This window comes from Sapajus apella, unplaced genomic scaffold, assembly GCF_009761245.1.
Source record: "Sapajus apella isolate SASKATOON/1434 unplaced genomic scaffold, GSC_monkey_1.0 scaffold48, whole genome shotgun sequence".
In the NCBI taxonomy this organism is placed as follows: Eukaryota; Metazoa; Chordata; class Mammalia; order Primates; family Cebidae; genus Sapajus; species Sapajus apella.
Genome location: NW_022436988.1, coordinates 383,713 through 402,528, shown reverse-complemented (window position 1 = coordinate 402,528; position 18,816 = coordinate 383,713). Strand labels below are relative to the sequence as shown.

Sequence of the window (18,816 nt, the reverse complement as noted above, 5' to 3'; positions counted from 1 at the left end):
CCCGCCCTTCGCTCCTCAGGCCCCGCCGAGCGGTCCCGGCTCCACTCGCGCCCTGTGGGGGCCGCGGCGCGCTCTTCCAGAGCCTTTGAGCCCCGCCTCCGCTGGCGCCCAGCCGGGCACGGCGCCGTCCCGCGCGGCGTATTTTGGCGGCCGGCGCGTTCCGTAGCGAGGCCGGCGAGCGGGGTCGGAGGTCGCGGGGCGGGGCCGCGTCCGTTGCCGCCTCCGCGGGCGCCTCCTCTTCCTTGAGCTCAGCCCCGGCGCTCCCGCTCCAGCGGAGTCGGAGCTGCGAGCGCGTGAGGCGGGGGCGCGCGGTCCGCAGGCCGCCGAGATGGCCCTGAGCGACGAGCCGGCCGCGGGCGGCCCCGAGGAGGAGGCGGAGGACGAGGCGCTGGCCGGCGGCGCGGCGCTGGCAGCGTTCGGCGAGAGCGCGGAGACGCGGGCGCTGCTGGGCCGCCTGCGGGAGGTGCCCGGCGGCGGGAAGGCGCACGAGGTGGCCCTGCAGCAGTTCCGCGGTGCGTGGGCGCGGACCCGCGGCCGCTCGGCGAGGGCTGCCCGTACGCGGTCCCGCGGGCCGTGGCGGGGCGCGGCCTCCCCAGCGCGGCGTCGGGTGCACGGGGCAGGCGCGCGCCTCTTTCGGGGGCCCGCCGGGCGCCGGCTCGCGCGCGGGGTGAAGCGTCTGCGGCCTCCCGGGAGGCGGGGTCCCGCTCGCGTCTCGGTCCCCGGAGGAGGCGCCCGGGCGGCGGGTCAGCCCCGCAGGGTGGCCTCCAGGGCCTGCTCCCCGAGCCCGCTTCTTGGGGGCGTTGCGTGGACGGGAGGGGTGAGGGGAGGACGCGCGGACCAAACCTGCGGCGGACAAAGGCTGCGGGTTCGCGGACCCCGCGTGGAGCCCGCCGGCGGGTCCATGCGTCTGCGGCGGTGCGGGGTGTGCTGGGGGGTGCGGGGGGTGCAGGGGCGCGCGTGGGGGTGCGGAGTGTGCGGGGGGGTACTGGGGGTGGGGGGGGGGGGGGGGCGCGGGGGGGCGGGGGGGGGGGCGGGGGGGGGTGCGGGGGTGCGGGTGTGCGGCTGTGCGTCCTTTCCTGAGCCTCGCTTCTCCGGGTTCAGACCCGCTTTGCAGCCGTCCGTAACGGTTATTTCCAAGCAAGTCCTTAGGGTGTCGGGGTTAGTGACACAGGGTTTTGTGATGCAGTGAACTCATCTCTGTGGGCCCTTCGATAGGAGGAGCTTCTGCGAGGTGCGGCCTTCCTGGGTTCGGAGTGACAGCGCTCTGATTTAGGAGTCGGGCGGGTGGGGGGCCGGTGGCGAGTGCGGGCTTGGGTGTCAGGTGCCCCTGCCTGTGAGTACCTGATACTTGCCTGGGGTTGATAACGGTACCTCTCGCAGGACTGTTTGAGAGTGAGGGGCCCTCATCCAGGGACCAGGGAAGCCAGAGTTCTCGTTCCTGCTGTAACAGCCCAGTGGGTTCCTTTTTGTACTTTTTTTTTTTTTTTTTTTTTTGAGATGGAGTCGCGCTCTGTCGCCCAGGCTGGAGTGCTGTGGCGCGATCTCGGCTCACTGCAACCTCTGCCTCCGGAATTGCTGGGATTGCAGGCGCGCGCCACCGCGACCGGCTAACTTTGTATTTTTGGTAGAGGGGGTTTTACCGTGTTGGCCCGGCTGGTCTCAAACTCCTGATTGGTGATCACCCGCCTCAGCCTCCCAAAGTGCTGGGGCTACAGGCGTGAGCCACCGCACCCGGCCCCAATGGGTTCTTTTTGCGGGCTGCCCTGATAGAGCCCATTTGTCAAGACTGGGGAATTGCAGTGTGGAGTTTAATTCACACAGAGATGTTTGAAAGGGAGACTGGAGTCTTATTAATACTCAAATCAGTCTCCCTGAGAATTTGGGGGCCAGAGTTTTTTAGAGGCAATGGGGGGGAAAGGGCAGGGGTGGCTGCTGATTGGTTAGGGGTGTGCAATCAATCATAGGGAGTCGGAAATGATCCTGTGTGCTGAATCGCTTCTGGGTGGGGCTCCAAGAGCAGTGGGCGGGTCCAGGTGGAGCCTTCTTGGGTCGGTGGAGCCTGGTGGATGCTAGTGTACGTGTCAGACATGTAAACAATCTGAAACATATCTCTAAAGGCCAGTCTCAGGTTCTGCAACAGTGATGGGGCCTGCAGGAGTACCTGGGGAACTTGCATGCCTTATGACCCCAGGAATAATGGCGGCAATTGTTTATGTTACACCTTAGCGGAATTCAGGCTCCTCCTCTTCCTAGCCTGGTGGCCTCTCATGAGCTTTACAAAGGCAGTTGAGTTTTGGGGAAGGGCTCTTACCATTTAAACTACAAAGTAAATGTCTCCCAAAGGTAACGTGGCAGCTGGAAGACTAAAGGCATGAGGGGATTGGCTGGATCAAATCTTCCCCATTGCCATGATTTTCTCACTGATGTAATTTTTGCAAAGGCAGTTTTGCTGGGAAGCAGTGAGTGCGTTCAGATGTGGAAGTGGGAGCTGTTGGATTGGACGGAAGCAGTCAGCCGCTGAGGGGAGTGCAGAGCAGGTGGCTCAGGGTCAGGGAGGTTGTGGAGTCGTGGGTCGGAAGAGTTGGCAGGGGTGTGGAAGGGAGCAGTGCCTGGATATGTAAACCGGAAAGTATCTGAGGCAAGTCTCAGTAAGTTTAGAAGTTTGTTTTGCCAAGGTTAAGGACTGCCTGTGAGGCATTCTTAGCAGGTCACATGTCCTCAAGGAAGTCAGGCTGCAACTTAGTTTTATATGTTTTAGGGAGACAGGAGACATCAGTCAGTACATGTTAGATGTACATTGGTCTAGTCAGGAAAGACGGGACGTCTTGGGTGGGAGGGCTTCCAGGTCATAGGTGGATTCAAATATTTTACGATTGGTAATTGGTTGAAAGAGTTTATCTGAAGACCTGGAATCCAAGGAAGGGATTGTCTAGGTTACGATAAATTGTGGAGACCAAGGTTCTTGTTATACAGATGAAGCTTCCAGTTAGCTGGTTTCAGAGAGAGTACAGGGTTTCAGAGAGAGTACATTATAAATGGTTTTTATCAGACTGAAAAGGTACCAGACTTAGTTAATTCTCTCCTGGATTAGGGAAAAGGCCCAGAAAGGAAAGGGATTTTCTACAGAATGTAGCTTTTCCCTACAAGAGACAACTTTGCAGGGCCATTTCGAAGTGTGTCAAAGAAATATATTTTAGGGAAAAATTGATTTCTTTCAGGGCATGCTGTCTGGCATGTCGTGCTGTACTAGAGTCAGGCTGGAATTGGTGTCTTACTGAAGTATTTTAGTGCTAGTACTCATCAGCTGTGCCTGAGTTCCAACGGGAAGAGGGTTTAATGCAGCCTGTCTGACCACCCCCCCAACTCCCTTCCCATCATGAGGCCTGAACTAGTTTTTCAGGTTAAGTTTGGAGTGCCCGTGGCCAAGTGGAAGGGTCCGTTACATGGCTGGGGGGCTGAGAATTTTGTTTTTACAGGCGTGTTTGGCAGGGGGGTGTGAGAGGAGTGCCAGGGATGTGTGTCTCACAAGGGCAGCGTTGAGCTTGGCCCTTAATGGCCAGCAGAGGCAGGAGAGAGTGAAGGAGGGGAGAGGCGAGGAGGAGACTGTCAGGAAGAGGATGTGAGAGATAGACATGCCAGGCAGACAGACTGCACGTGGCTGGGACACAGCGGCCCTTGAAAGGCCAGAGGGAGTTGGGCATTCCCTCCAGGTGGCCTGTGTGGCCTCTGTTAGTGAGAGGGGAGGTTTGCGCCTGAGAGCAGAATAGGCTGGGGAAGAGATGGAGCTATTCTGTGGAAGCTAGCAAGGGAAAATGGGGTTTCTGAGGCTCATGGGCATGTTTGGCCTAATGGTAATTAATTTTCATGTTATATTTGTTTTTAGGAATAATGAACAAATATCAGGAGCAGCCTCATCTGTTGGACCCACACCTAGGTAAGAGTAAAAGCTGCTGATTTTGATCATTCAATTATGGATGACCACAGAGGCCTCGGTGTATGGTGCCAGCACATGCATGTGCTTTGCCAGGATGAAGTGCCAAGAAGTGTCCCTGTCTTACTTGCTTGCAGGTCCCGGCTGGTTGGTTTTAGCTGACTTGGGATAGTGGCTTGAGTTCCAGATGCCACTCTAGGCTGGGGGCTGTGGGGAGATGTGTCTGAGCTACTTTCTCCTCTGCTATTTATTTATTTTTATTTTATTTTATTTTGAGATGGAGTCTTGCTCTGTCTCCTAGGCTGGAGTGTAGTGTCGCGATCTTGGCTCACTGCAACCTCCGCCTCCCGAGTTCAAGTGATTCCCTGCCTCCTCAGCCTCCCGAGTAGCTGGGACTACAGGTGCGCGCCATCATGCCCGGCTAATTTTTTGCATTTTAATAGAGACCAGGTTTCACCATGTTGGCCAGGATGGTCTTGATCTGTTGACCTCATGATCTGCCCGCCTCTGCCTCCCATAGTGCTGGGATGACAGGCATGCACCACTGTGCTGTGTGGGCTGTATGCAACATTTCATGTGATGGAATCATACAGCGTGAAGTCTTTTGGGACTGGCTTTCACTTAGCATCATGTCTATGAGGTTCACTGTGTGATGAAATGTTTACTTCAATAGTTTTTCAGTTGTTGTTTTTCTTTGGGAAATGGAGTCTTGCCTCTGTCACCAGGCTGGAGTGCAATTGTGCGATCTCGGCTCACTGCAACCTCTGTCTCGCGAGTTCAAGCAGTTCTCCTGCCTCAGCCTCCCAAGTAGCTGGAATTACAGGTGCACACCACCACACCCAGCTAATTTTTGTATTTTTAGTAGAGACGGGGTTTCACCATGTTGGCCAGGCTGGTTTTGAATTCATAACCTCAGGTGATTCACCTGCCTCAGCCTCCCAAAGTGTTGGGATTACAGGCATGAGCCATTGTGCCTGGCCAGTTGTTTCTTTTGGGTTTTCTTAATAGGTAATTATACGGGTTGTAAATAATGCTACTCTTTATCCACGATTATACATTTTTATCCTTAGAAAAGTTTCAACTTTATTGAGTTTCAACTATATTGAGTTTAAAATTTGTCTATTATAAAGTGCACCCATTTTATTTTTTATTTTTTTATTTTTTTTTTTTTAGACGGAGTTTCGCCCTTGTTACCCAGGCTGGAGTGCAATGGCGCGATCTCGGCTCACCGCAACCTCCGTCTCCTGGGTTCAGGCAATTCTCCTGCCTCAGCCTCCTGAGTAGCTGGGATTACAGGCACGCGCCACCATACCCAGCTAATTTTTTGTATTTTTAGTAGAGACGGGGTTTCACCATGTTGACCAGGATGGTCTCGATCTCTTGGCCTCGTGATCCACCCGCCTCGGCCTCCCAAAGTGCTGGGATTACAGGCGTGAGCCACCGCGCCCGGCTAAAGTGCACCCATTTTAGTAAGATATTTGAGTGTCGATAAATGTATACACCCTGCCCTATCAAGATAAGGAACGTTTCTGTCATCCCAAGGAGTTACTTTTTGTCCTTTTGCTGCCAGCCCAGCCCTAGGGAAACCACTGTGGCTTAATGTTACTGTTGATTAGTTTTGTCTGTTCTAGAACCATTCACTATGTGCTCTTTACTTTTTGGCTGCCATGGTTAAAATAGCATCTCTGGGACTTAACCATTGTTGGTGTGTGTATCAGTAGTTTATTCCTTTTCTCTTGTGCTGATAAACCACAATTTGTTTATTTTTTTATCTGTTGACAGACATTTGAGTTGTCTCTGGTTTTTGGCTATTACTAGTAATGCTACTCTTTGGGAGGTTGAGGCAGGCAAATCATGAGGTCAGGAGATTGAGACCATCCTGGCTAACACAGTGAAAACCTGTCTCTACTAAAAATACAAAAAATTAGCCGGGCGTGGTGGCACACACCTGTAGTCCCAGCACTTTGGAGGCTGAGGCAGGAAAATCGCTTGAACCCGGGAGGTGGAGGTTGTAGTGAACCTAGATTGCTCCACTGCACTGCAGTTTGGGTGACAGAGCGAGACTCCTTCTCAAAAAAAAATGCTACTGTGAAGATGTTTATGTACAAGTCTTTGAGTAACAGGTTTTATTTTCTTCTTTTTTTTTTTTTGAGTCAGAGTTTCGCTCTTGTTACCCAGGCTGGTGTGCAATGGCGCGATCTCGGCTCACCGCAACCTCCGCCTCCTGGGTTCAGGCAATTCTCCTGCCTCAGCCTCCTGAGTAGCTGGGATTACAGGCACGCGCCACCATGCCCAGCTAATGTTTTGTATTTTTAGTAGAGACGGGGTTTCACCATTTTGACCAGGATGGTCTCGATCTCTTGACCTCGTGATCCACCCGCCTCGGCCTCCCAAAGTGCTGCGATTACAGGAGGTTTTATTTTCTTTTGGGAAAACATGCAAGAGTGGAATTACTGAGTTGCAGAAAGTGAATGACTAATAGAAAGTGTATGACTTGACCAGGCATGGTGGCTCACACCTGTAACCCTAGCACATTGAGAGACTGAGGCAGGTAGATTGCCTGAGCCCAGGAGTTCAGGACCAGCATGAGCAACATGGTGCAACCCCATCTCTACTGAAGTACAAAAAATACAAAAAATTAGCTGGGTGTGGTGGCATGTGCCTCTAGTCTCAGCTACCCATGAGGCTGGGGTACGAGAATTACTTGAACACGGGAGACGGGGATTGCAGTGAGCCGAGGTGACAGCACTGCACTCTCGCCTGCGTGACAGAATGAGACTGTCTCAAAAAAAAAAAAAAAAAAAAGGACTCATAATCATGGTTGTACTGATCCATGAAGATTGTACTGTTGATCATTTCTACCAACAAGGCATGAGGATTCTAGCTGCCCTGGGGTTCTCTTCAGCACTTAGTGTTATCACTTGCTCTGATTTCAGTGGGTGCACCTCACTGTTAGCTGCCTTTCCCAGATGCAAACTGCAGGTCCTTTCCATGTGGGAAGACTTGCAGCCCGGCATATGGTCTGTTTTGTTGAACGCTCCATGTGCACCTGAGAAAAATGTCAGTTCTGTTGTTGAGTAGATCGTTCTCTAAATGTGATGTAAGTAAGGTGAGTAAGGTGGTTGATAGTGCTGTTTAGGTTGTAGTGGTTTTCTGCTCACTTGTTCTGTCACTTCCTGTAGGTTGTAGTGGTTTTCTGCTCACTTGTTCTGTCACTTCCTGAGACAGGAGTGTTGAAGTTTCCAACCATTTCTCCATTCATTTCTCGCAGCTTTTTCTCTGCTTACTTTGAAGCTCTATAGATTGGTGTATGTACTTGCAGAATTTTTAAGTCTTTATGATGAACGGATCCTGTATTGTTATGAATTATCTTTTTTATCTCTGGTAGTATTACTTGTGTTGACGTTTACTTTGTCTGGTATTAACAGAGCCACTCCCGCTGTCTCATGATTAGTGATTGGTTGGAATACCCTTTTCCTTCTACTTACATTTAACATAGCTATGTCTTTTTGTTTGTTTTTGTTTTTTAATAAGAGACAGGGTTTTGGGCCGGACGCAGTGGCTCACACCTGTAATCCCAGCACTTTGGGAGGCCAAGGCAGGTAGATCACCTGAAGTCAGGAGTTTGAGACCAGCCTGGCCAACATGGTGAAAACCCCATCTCCACTAAAACTACAAAAAAATTAGCTGGATGTAGTGGCACATGCCTGTAATCCCAGCTACTTGGGAGGCTGAGGCAGGAGACTTGCTTGAACCTGGGAGGTGGAGGTTGCAGTGAGCCAAGATAACACCATTGCACTCCAGCCTGGGTGACAAAGCAAGACTCTGTCTCAAAAAAAAAAAAAAAAGGGACGGGATTTTGCTGTGTCGCCCAGGCTGCAGTGCAGTAGCAGGATGATAGCTCATTGCAGCCTTGAGCTCCTGGCCTCCAGTGATCCTCCCACCTCGGCCTCCCAAAGTGCTGGGAAAACAGGTATGAGCCACCGCCTCCACCAGTCTCAGTGTCATGTTGATATTCACTTTCACAGCACGTGTTTCCTGTGTTTTTCCCTAGAATGGATGATGAACTCGTTGTTGGACATAGTGCGAGATCAGACAGCTCCAGCTTCCCTTGTACATCTGGCTTTTAAATTTCTTTACATCATCACCAAGGTAACATTTCCATAGCACTTCAGAGTTGACAGCTGCTTTCTTTTTTTTTTTTTTTTTTGAGACGGAGTTTCACTCTTGTTACCCAGGCTGGAGTGCAATGGCGCGATCTCAGCTCACCGCAGCCTCCGCCTCCTGGGCTCAGGCAATTCTCCTGCCTCAACCTCCTGAGTAGCTGGGATTACAGGCTTGCGCCACCATGCCCAGCTAATTTTTCGTATTTTAGTAGAGACGGGGTTTCACCATGTTGACCAGGATGGTCTCGATCTCTTGACCTCGTGATCCACCCGCCTGAGCCTCCCAAAGTGCTGGGATTACAGGCATGAGCCACCGTGCCCGGCTGACAGCTACTTTCATAAGATGCATGGTCCAGAGGCTACCCTCCGAAATGTTATTTCTCAATAAAGGTAGTTCTTAGACTATCAAGTTGTATATTTAATTCTGTCCCTTTTTACTGTATGTTTGGGATCAGAATTTATTGTTACTTTGGCTGAAACAATGTCAAGGTGTTTAGCTCCTTGCATTTGAATAGATTGAAGCACCACCTAGCTAGGAAAGGAAGGGAGTGGAGAAGAGACGAAATCAGAAAAGCTTCTTCCAGGAAAAAAGCAGGCAGGGCACAGTGGCTCACGCCTGTAATCCCAACACTCTGGGAGGCCGAGGCAGGTGGATCACCTGTGGTCAGGAGTTCAAGACCAGCCTGACCTACATGGTGAAACCCTGTCTCTACTAAAAATACAAAAATTAGCTGGGCGTGGTGGCACGTGCCTGTAATCCCAGCTGCTTGGGAGGCTGAGGCAGGAGAATCCCTTGAACCTGGTTGCAGTGAGCTGAGATGGTGCCAGTGTACTCCAGCCTAGGTGACATAGAGCGAGACTCTGTGGAAATTGAGATGCTTCTTACACTTTAATGCACAGATGAATTTCCTGGGAATCTTGCTGTGCTATAGATTTTCAGCAAGTAGGTCTGGGGTGGGGTCTCATAGTCTGCGTTTCTTACAAGCTTGCAGGTGTCTTCTCTGCCAGCCCACAGGCTCCCTGTTGGCAGTTTTGGCCATGGGAGTACTCAACAGCCATATCAGGGTGGGGCTTGGGGTTCGTAGGGGCGAGGCATTGCAGTATTTCTGTTGTCTGGCGGGAGAGTCCTTGGCCAGCAAGAGGACACTGCGGGTGGGCTGCCCAGGACACGCAGGCTCTGTGACTCCGATGTTTTGAGTGTAGGATTTCTCCGGAAGGTTCATGGAAGTGAGCTTCATGGAAGTGTTAATGAACTTGGGCCTTTGAGGTTTATGGACACCTACTCCTCATAAATGTCAGAGCATAGTCGTTTAAATGAACATACTGAATGAATGACTGATTCCTTAAATGTGGTGATGAATAACATTTACTAATTTAGGAAGGAAGGATAGCCTTTTTTTTTTTTTTTTTGAAGAGATGGAGTCTTGCCCTGTCATTCAGGCTAGAGCGCTGTGGTGCAGTCAGCTCCCTGCAGCTTCGAACTCTTGGTCTCAAATGGGAGTTCAGCCCCTCAGACTATAGGCATGTGCCACCACGCCTGTCTAATTTTTAACTTTTCATGTTGCCCAGACTGGTCTCCAACTCCTGGTCTCAAGCTGTTCTTTTGCTTTGGCCTCCCAAAGTGCTGGGCTTACAGGTGTGAGCCGCTATGCCTGGCCACGGGTAGCTTTCTTGTGGTGACTGTGGTCTTACTAAATCGTGTCACTGTAATGTGACAGAATTCTGTTTGATCAATGGGTCTCATAGGTGGTGATTTTTGATGAGAGGAGAAAAAGGCAGTCTTTTTAAATTTTATAATAATCCAGTATCTCTCTATTTGATAGGTCCGAGGCTATAAAATATTTCTTCGTTTATTTCCTCATGAAGTAGCTGATATGGAGCCTGTTCTAGATTTGGTTGCAAATCAGAATCCCAAGGACCATGAAGTGAGTGTCTCTGTCGCCTTCCTGGTCTCAGCCCTCCATGCCTGTCCCTCCTCCCTGCTTGCTTACCCTGCTGCCCCTTCCCCCCTCTTTCACTTTTATCTCACTTGGTTTTGTGTGTCTCTCTTCTTTTTTTTCTTTTGACTCTTCCTTTACTTTTAATAGAAATTGCTTCAAATTATTTTTCTTTAAAATTGGCCCTTTATAAAGAAAAATTTGTCTAGGTCTAGTTTCACAGTGAATCTGTCATTGTTGATTTTTTTTTAACTTACCGAGGTGTAACTGTGTTGGGTTTGATATGTCCCGAGCAGGACTCACAGACACAGCATAGATTCCTCCTTTTGGCCATCACTTGCTGTATACAGAAAACTAATACACAGCAAAGTCTGCCACGGGAAAAGTTACATGGGATGGGGCCTGGGGAGAACCAGGTGGGAGCTCCCAGGCTCCCCCACTTGGGTCCCAAAGGCTGTGTGTCATTTCCCCAGCACTGACGTGTGAGCACATCTCTGAGGTGTCTACCCGGGAAGCACGTTTACGCCTCGGCACCCAGAGCTTGCACGGGGGTCTGGTCACGTGGGCACCTCCGCCTGGCATGAAGCAAAATTCCAGACCCCCCAGAGGAAAGCAGGTGCCCGACGTAAAGCACACGGTTCGTGCAGATTGAGCCAGCGAGGGGCCTCATTCCACAGGGCTTGGTGGGAGCCCTGCTGGTGTCCAGGCTCCCAGATGCCTGCCCAGGGCCGACCTCTCCAGCGGCCTTTCCTTGGATGGCAGTGGGGCCTGCTGTACTCACTCTCTCGTGCACAGTGTGTGTTGGGAAGAGCACTCGGTTTATAACCCTACAGTGCAGGGGCTGGTCTCCACGTGAATGTGCCCGATGAGAGCATGGGGCATTTCCCTCCTGTCCTGCACTGGTGCCCTTCTCGCCTCGCATTTCTGGCGCCCCCCAGTGGAATGATTGCAGGGACAAATTGGAATGCTTTACTAAGTGAGGGTGCTCCTTTTTTATTGCAAGTTGAGAGAGTGCGGGTGCTCCTTTTTTTATTACAAGCTAAGAGAATGAGGATTCTCCTTTTTTATTACGAGCTGAGAAAGTTAGGGTACTCCTTTTTTATTACAAGCCGAGAAAGCATACTCTTTTTTTAGTACAAGTTGAGAATTTTTTTCCATCCTTCCACCTGCCCTCTCTTCCCTCCCTCCCTCCCTCCCCTCCCTGCCTCCCTCCCTCCCTCTCCTCCCTGCCTCCCTCCCTCCCTCTCCTCCCTGCCTCCCTCCCTCCCTCCCCTCCTTCCCCGCCTCCCTCCCTCCCTCCCTCCCTCCCCTCCCTTTCCTCCCTCCATCTCTCTGTGTTTCTTTTTTTGAGGCGGAGTTTTGCTCTTGTTGCCCAGGCTGGAGTGCAGTGGCACCATTTTGGCTCACCACAACCTCCACCTCCCGGGTTCAAGTGATTCTCCTGCCTCAGCCTCCTGAGTAGCTGGGATTATAGGCATGCGCTACCACACCTGGCTAATTTTGTGTTTTTAGTAGAGACATGGTTTCTCCATGTTGGTCAGGCTGGTCTTGAACTCCCAACCTCAGGTGATCTGCCTGCCTCGGCCTCCCAAAGTGCTGAGGTTACAGGCGTGAGCCACTGCGCCTGTCCTTTTTTCTTTATTCTTAAGTGTTTTTTCTTTTTATCGTATTTTTTTTTTACTTTCTCAAAAGGCAATTTGTATGTTGAGAAGTGCCAGTGAAAAGAAGCTGTGATGTATTATGATTTACTTTGTTTATTTTGATGTCTGTCTGCTGAGCTAGCTAAGTTATGGCCATTGGTGTGTGGTGGGGATTCTGCAGGGATGTGGGGAGGAGCTGGTGAGTGGCCTGCATTTCTGGCCCTGAGGACGATGGCATTTGAATGGCTTTAGAGTGGGCATTGGGTGGCCATGGAGGGCAGTGACTTTAGATTGTGGCCAGTGGCCTCTGCTTTTCAAACAAGACTCATTGTTACTGTGATTCAATTTTTAGACTTGGGAAACGCGCTACATGCTTCTGCTGTGGCTCTCTGTGACCTGCCTGATCCCTTTTGATTTTTCTCGCCTTGACGGGAACCTCGTCACCCAGCCTGGGCAAACACGAATGTCCATAATGGACCGCATTCTCCAAATAGCAGAGGTGAATATCGTGCAGATAATGAGCTGCTAGTTTGTCTTCTCTGTCGTGTTCATGCTGTCCTGGTATCAGGGTTTAACTCCCTAAGCTTCTGATACCTATTTATCCAGGTGGTGTTTTTTCAGTGAGGTGAACTCTCACATGATAACTTATTTTGAAACTGTGATAATTCATGTAGGGGTTGGGTTGAATTACTAAATCTTGTTTCTTTGTAGGTAATGCAGATACTGTGTTGAGGGTAATGATGGCAGATAAGGGGTTTAGTGGCAATGGTAAGAGAAAATAAGGCCCATTTTACATTTAGCTCTCAACATTATGTAAATAATACACATTTATTTGTAGGAAAACTAGAAAACAAAGGTAAGAAAAATACTAAAGTTTATCAAATTCTGGTGCCAAGAGATAATAGTTGTTTATTTTCTTCAAACTTTTCTTGATGTAAATATTGTGCATATAAACACAGCTTATTGTATTAGTTACCTGTTGCTTCATAAATAACCCAGACTTGAATGTTTGACACACATTTATCCTCATGTAGTTTCTGTGAGTTGGGAGTCTAGCGTGGCTGAGATGGGTCCTCTGTGTCAAGCTTGCCCACAGCTGCAGTCGAAACTTGAGTTGGGCAGCCTCTGCCCCAAGGCCATTGGAGTGAGGCTGCCCTCAGTTCATTGCCACCTCGGCCCTCCAACATAGTGGCTTATTCCATCAAAGCCTGCAAGGGAGAGACCCTCCTAATGAGTTGGAAGTCATGGTAATATGTTACCTGACGTGGAAGTGACGTCCCATTCCTCTGCCAGATCCTGTGGTTAGCAGCAAGTCACCGAGTCCAACCCACACAAGGAGCACTAGGAGCCTGTCAGGCCATCAGCCATTTTGGTCGCCACGGTCTTCCTGCCGCACTGACTGCGATAGCCCTGGTCAGCATTCACTGAGTGCCTGCCATGTGCTTGGCACCATTCAGACACTCATAGATTAATCTTTAATCACTTATGGATTAATAATTTAACCCATGCATTCGGCTGGGCGCAGTGTTTCATGCCTGTAATCCCTGCTCTTTGGGAGGCTGGGGCGGGCAGATCACATGAGATCAGGAGTTCGAGACCACCCTGGCCAACGTAGTGAAACCCTGTGTCTACTAAAAATACGAAAATTAGCTGGGTCTGGTGACACATACCTGTAATCCCAGCTACTCAAGAGGCTGAGGTAGGAGAATTGCTTGAGCTTGGGAGGTGGAGATTGCAGTGAGCCGAGATTGCGCCATTGCACTCCAGCCTGGGCAACAGAGCGAGACTCTGTCTCAAAAATAAAAAAAAATTAACTTATACATTGATGATTTATAGATCATCAACTGTGATTAATAATCATTTAATTTTCCTTCATGAGGCCGTTGACAATTCTTATCCTCATTTAACTGAAGAGCCAGCAGGCGTAAAAGTAAATGACAGTGCACTTTAAACGGTGGCCCCGTTTAGAGTCCAGGCGGTTTGTCCCTGGAGTCTGCTCCTCACCAGGGCTCATGCTGCCCCGTGACCTGCTGTTCGGAGGCCTGTTTCCCCTCAGCAACGTGTTCTGAGTGTTTTGTGATGTCAGAAAGTGTCCCCTCATAATCGCTACGGGAGGAGCACTCCATTGTAACCTGACTTAAAAATTCTCTCTGATAGATGGACGTGTTGTTTGTCCTAGTTTTGTTATGTTAGAAGTAGTGTGGTGGTGAAGAACCTTTTGCCCACCCTCGTTTGCCTGTCTGCTGAGAGGGACTTCCGGTTTGTCAAGACTTGGCGGTCTGTGATGGTCCTTAGAAAGCCTGCCTTGGACAAAAAGGTCTTCTAAGTGTATCATTTTGGGGAAGAGAACTAGTTAAGATGAGCATTGCAAACCTTTTAAGGCAGCCCTCCTAAAAATAAATCTAGCTGGGTGTTGTGGTTTCATGCCTGTAATTCCAGCACTTTGTGAGGCTAGGGCGGGAGGATAGCTTGAGCCCCAGGAGTTTGAGACCAGCCTGGGCAACATAATGTGACTCAGTTTCTTCCCAAGAATAAGAAAAAAATTAGCCAGGTGTGGTGGTACCCACCTTTGGTCCCAGCTATTCCAGAGGCTGAGTGTGGGAGGGCCACTTGAGCCCAGGAGGTTGATGCTGCTGTGAGTGCTTTTTTTTGAGATACAGCCTTGCCCTATCACCCAGGCTGAAGTGCTGTGGTCCAGCCATGGCTCACCACAACCTCTGCCTCCCAGGCTCAAGCAGTCCTCCCACCTCAGCCTCCTGAGTAGCTGGGAGTATAGACATGTGCCACCGTGCCCTGCCAACTTTTGTATTATTAGTAGAGACAGGGTTTCACCATGTTGACCAGGGTGGTCTTAAACTCCTGAACTCAGGTGATCCACCTGCCTTGGCCTTCCAGAGTGCTGGGATTACAGGCATGAGCTGCAGCACCCGGCCTGCAGTGAGCTTTGATCACGCCACAAAGCAAGACCCTGTCTCAAGACAGCAATAAAATCCCGTGAGTGTATATATTTACTATGTGCCCCAAAATTAAAAACCAAAAATTAAAAAAAATGGATGCATTCGTAGTAAATCTCGGTGCTCTTCAGTTTGGATGTGGCCTCCTATTTAGTCTGAATACGCAAATACTGATGGTTCCCGTGTGCTGGAAGGCACAGTAGGTGCTCAGTGAATACTCTTGATTCTTTGTTACAATTGAGTAACTCGTTTGTTTACATTTTCCTGCTCTATTCTTGCAAATGTGTGTTTCAATGGGGTGTTATCAAACGTGCTGGGTAGCTCAGGCACTTGCCTGGGTGAGAGTAGCAGTTGGCAGCTGGAGCCCTTGGCTCAAATTGAAGAGAGGTTCTTTTGCAGCTTTGGAGTTAGGCCTGTGCTGGTAAGGTTTGTGAGCCTGGGCCCTCGGGGAGCTGGTGAGGGTGGGACTGGCGACTGTGGGGTCCCTGAGGCTGGCATGTGCAGGTGTGACCGTGTCCGTGCTTGTTCTTTCTTGCAGTCCTACTTGGTTGTTGGTGACAAGGCCCGAGATGGAGCGGCCGTCCTCGTGTCCAGGTAAGTTTCTGTGGTGCGTTTCTTGGTGTGTGGCTGCTGGTGGGTTCTGAGAGGGGTTTGTTTGGGTGCTGTTCACTGTGTTATGCGTGTCTTTAGTCCTCAGACAAGGACCTAGGGTAGTCTTTGGACTCCTCAGACTCTGGCTTTCCCTGAGAGAGCGTGCAGCACTGTTTGGGCACAGAAGACCTCTGACCCTGAAATGACCACCCTCAGTGCCGGTTTGGGGTGCTGGTGGGGGTCACCTGACAGGTCCGTCGATGGGAGGGCAGGTCTAGAAGAGGTGTGGCCATCTTCCCTGGGGCACAGCCTCGGCACAGGGATGGGGCGGCAGTTACGAGAAACAGCGCGTGCCATCTCCCGTGGAGGTGATGGGTGGGGGCTGGGCCACTGTGACTGGGGATGAAAATCCCCCAGCGTCCTGTGTTAACTGCACCCCACGTGTACTGCAGACAGGAAGGCGGTTTTCTCTGCTGAGCGCAGTGGGTCTGCAGTGTTGGACGAGTGCCACGAGTATGTGTATAGACCGAGCGGACCTGTTTCATGAGGTGCAAGAAGGAAGAAAGCAATTTTTCTAAATTAGTACTTTACATGGCACATGATTTTAAGTGTGTATGTAGTTTACTAAGTCAGAAAATGTGGCATTTTCCCCCTCTACGATGGTGAAAGTCGAAGGCTGGTCATAAAACCTTTCGGTGGTTGTGATTGGGAAGATGGTCCGTGCCTCATGCAGTGTCACCTTCACTTGGATGGGTAGCTGCAACTTGCACAGCTTCTTTCTCAGAGAAGTGGGAGGAGAGGAGCTTCCTTTCCGGGGCAGTTGGAGGCATTGGATGAGGTGTTCGTGACAGCCTGGAGCTGAGGAAGGAACTCCTGGGTCCCCTGGAGCAGGTGAGGCCCTTGCACCTGAGAGGGCAGGGGCTGCTTCCTGTCTTGTAAGGACATGAAAAGGTTATCGTTTTTTCCTCATTATAAAAGTAATCTGTGTGTATTCAGATAATAGAGTATGATGTATAAAAAATGAAACCCATGAGTGCTTTCATCGTGTGGGGGTGTGATGGCCCCCGTCTCCCTGCCTCTCCGTGGTCTCCCCGTGGGGCGGTGCCAATGCCAACTCTGTCCATGGCTGAGGTGCTGCACTCGCTTCTTTGCACCTTGGACTAGGAGTTGGGCCTTGCGTGTCAGGGTTTTCTTCCAAAACCAGATGACCTGGTGTGAGTGTGTCCTTTTTTTTTTTTTTTTGAGATGGAGTCTTGCCCTGTTGCCCAGGCTGGAGTGTTATGGTGCGATCTTGGCCCACCGCAACCTCCGTCTCCTGAGTTCAAGTGATTCTCTTGCCTCAGCCACCTGAGTAGCTGGGACCACGCCCTGCTAAATTTTTGTATTTTTAGTAGAGACGGGGTTTCACTGTGGTAGTTAGCCAGGATGGTCTTGGTGTTCTGACCTCATGATCTGCCCACCTTGACCTCCCAAAATGTTGGGATTACAGGCATGAGCCACTGTGCGCGGCCTGAGTATGTCTTTTCTACCAGTCCCTTGTGGTGGGACATTTAGACTGCTGCCCTCCCAATTTGATATTAAAACTCAGGGCCGTGAACAGTCCACATAAAACTTTGTACCATTCTGAATGATTTCTAGGGATGAGTTTCTACAAGTGGAATTAACATTTTCAGGGTTTAATGCAGTTACTGGAGAGGTTGAACAAGTTGAAAGTTTTTTCCCCATGTTTACCAGCTGGGTCAAACCTTAAAAATGTTTGCCAACTTTGTTAAGTGGAAAATAGTATCTGCTTTTATTCTTACTATTTATTCATTTATTTATTTTTGAGACGGCATCTCACTCTTGTTGCCTAGGCTGGAGTGCAGTGGTGTGATCTCAGCTCACTGCAACCTCTACCTCCTGGGTTCAAGTGATTCTCCTGCCTCAGCCTCCCAAGAAGCTGGGATTATAGGCGCATGCACCACCATGCATGGCAAATTTTTATATTTTTAGTAGAGATGGGCGTTCACCATGTTGGCTGGGCTGGTCTTGAACTCCTGATCTCAGGTGATCCATCCACCTTGGCCTCCCAAAGTGCTGATATTATAGGCATGAGTCACCGTGCCCAGCCTGTTCTTATTTTTCTTAGCGGCATTACTGAGGTTTGGTAGATTTATGCTGGACTTGATCTTGTGGAGTGCCTTGCCTGTTGGCTGGTGAGGCAGAACCTGAGTATTTATTTCCTCGTGGGATCCTCCAGGAAAAGTGAGAGCTCTGGCTCCAGATCCCTGGCGGACAACCTGGTGACACGCTCAGCGCCACGTAGTGCCGGGAAGAGCAGGTGCGTCTCTCGGCGGAGCCTGTTTCCATGCAGGAACACCAGAGCCTGCGATCTGGGAGGGGTGGTGCCCTGGTGCGTGCGCGGGTGCCTGGGTGGGCGTGTCGGTGCTCTGGGGACATTCTCCCCCTTCTTCTAGCACGCTGATTCTTGGGAGTGTTTGAGAATGGTGGATGCTGTCAGTGGAAGAGCACACTTACAGTTGGGCCAGTTCCTTGGACACCTCCCAGGCTCACCACAGGTTCTGGGTTCCCTGTACTTGTCTCAGACGCCTTTTTGGTGGGGATTGTTACAAGTAAGGCCAGGGCTGTGAGGGGTCCTGTGCCAGCATTTGTCTGCAGTGCAGGTTCGTTTTCCGTTCTCCAGGGAGGATGTGCCTGCTCTAGCCCACTCTGCTCTCAGGTTTGACTGCTTCCCTCTGTATTGCTGGCCACTCTACAGCTGTATCCATCTCCCTTGATTAACCGAGCTTGCCAACATCCACAGTGTTGTAGGTGGCACTTGGTGTTATATTGTTACTAGGACATGCAGATTGAGTGCTGCCTTAGAAACTCTTTAATGGAAAAGATGCTTTTGGCCAGGCGTGGTAGCTCATGCCTGTAATCCCAAAACTTTGGGAGGCTGAGGCAGGAGGATCACATGAGGTCAGGAGTTTGAGACCAGCCTGACCAACATAGAGAAACCCTGTCTATACTAAAAATACAAAATTAGCTGGGCATGGTGGCACATGCCTGTAATCCCAGCTACTCGGGGGGCTGAGGCGGGAGAATTGCTTGGACCCAGGAGGTGGAGGTTGTGGTGAGCCAAGATCGGACCATTGCACTCCAGCCTGGGCAACAAGAGTGAGATTCCATCTCAAAAGAAGAAAAGGCCGGGTGCAGTGGCTCACACCTGTAACCCAGCACTTTGGGAGGCCGAGGCTGGCGGATCACCTGAGGTCGGGAGTTTGAGACCAGCCTGGCCAACATGGAGAAACCCCGTCTCTACTAAAAATACAAAATTAGCCTTGTGTGGTGGCGCATGCCTGTAATCCCAGCTACTTGGGAGGCTGAGGCAGGAGAGTCACTTGAACCTGGGAGGCGGAGGTTGTGGTGAACCAAGATCATGTCAGGTTGTGGTGAGCCGAGATCACGCCACTGCACTTCAGCCTGGGCAACAAGAGTGAAAAAAAAAAAAGCCTTTATTCTTATGGATTACTTTTTTTTTTTTTTTTTTTGAGACGGAGTTTCGCTCTTGTTACCCAGGCTGGAGTGCAATGGCTCGATCTCGGCTCACCGCAA

At 50.5% G+C, this 18,816-nt stretch overlaps 1 protein-coding gene and 1 long non-coding RNA gene across 6 annotated transcripts in view; one reads left to right on the top strand and one right to left on the bottom strand.

The window, feature by feature from the left end:
• The first annotated feature begins 121 nt into the window (after positions 1-121).
• TBCD (tubulin folding cofactor D) overlaps positions 122-18,816 on the top strand; it is a 186,415-nt gene continuing 167,720 nt past the window's right edge. Inside the window, exons 1-6 of one of the 5 annotated variants that reach the window (XM_032241191.1) lie at positions 207-512; positions 3,884-3,934; positions 7,986-8,083; positions 9,921-10,022; positions 12,027-12,173; positions 15,167-15,222. In XM_032241191.1, the coding sequence (XP_032097082.1) occupies positions 329-512; positions 3,884-3,934; positions 7,986-8,083; positions 9,921-10,022; positions 12,027-12,173; positions 15,167-15,222 (638 nt within the window). In that variant the 5' untranslated portion in view covers positions 207-328. Of the gene's footprint in view, positions 513-3,883; positions 3,935-7,985; positions 8,084-9,920; positions 10,023-12,026; positions 12,174-15,166; positions 15,223-18,816 lie in introns of all 5 variants that reach the window. The other 4 variants (XM_032241193.1, XM_032241192.1, XR_004257686.1 and 1 more) reach the window with 4 other exon arrangements.
• LOC116525446 overlaps positions 15,679-18,816 on the bottom strand; it is an 18,033-nt gene continuing 14,895 nt past the window's right edge. The window contains exon 3 of the long non-coding RNA XR_004257687.1: positions 15,679-15,689. This is a non-coding gene — a long non-coding RNA (uncharacterized LOC116525446). The remainder of the gene's footprint in view (positions 15,690-18,816) is intronic.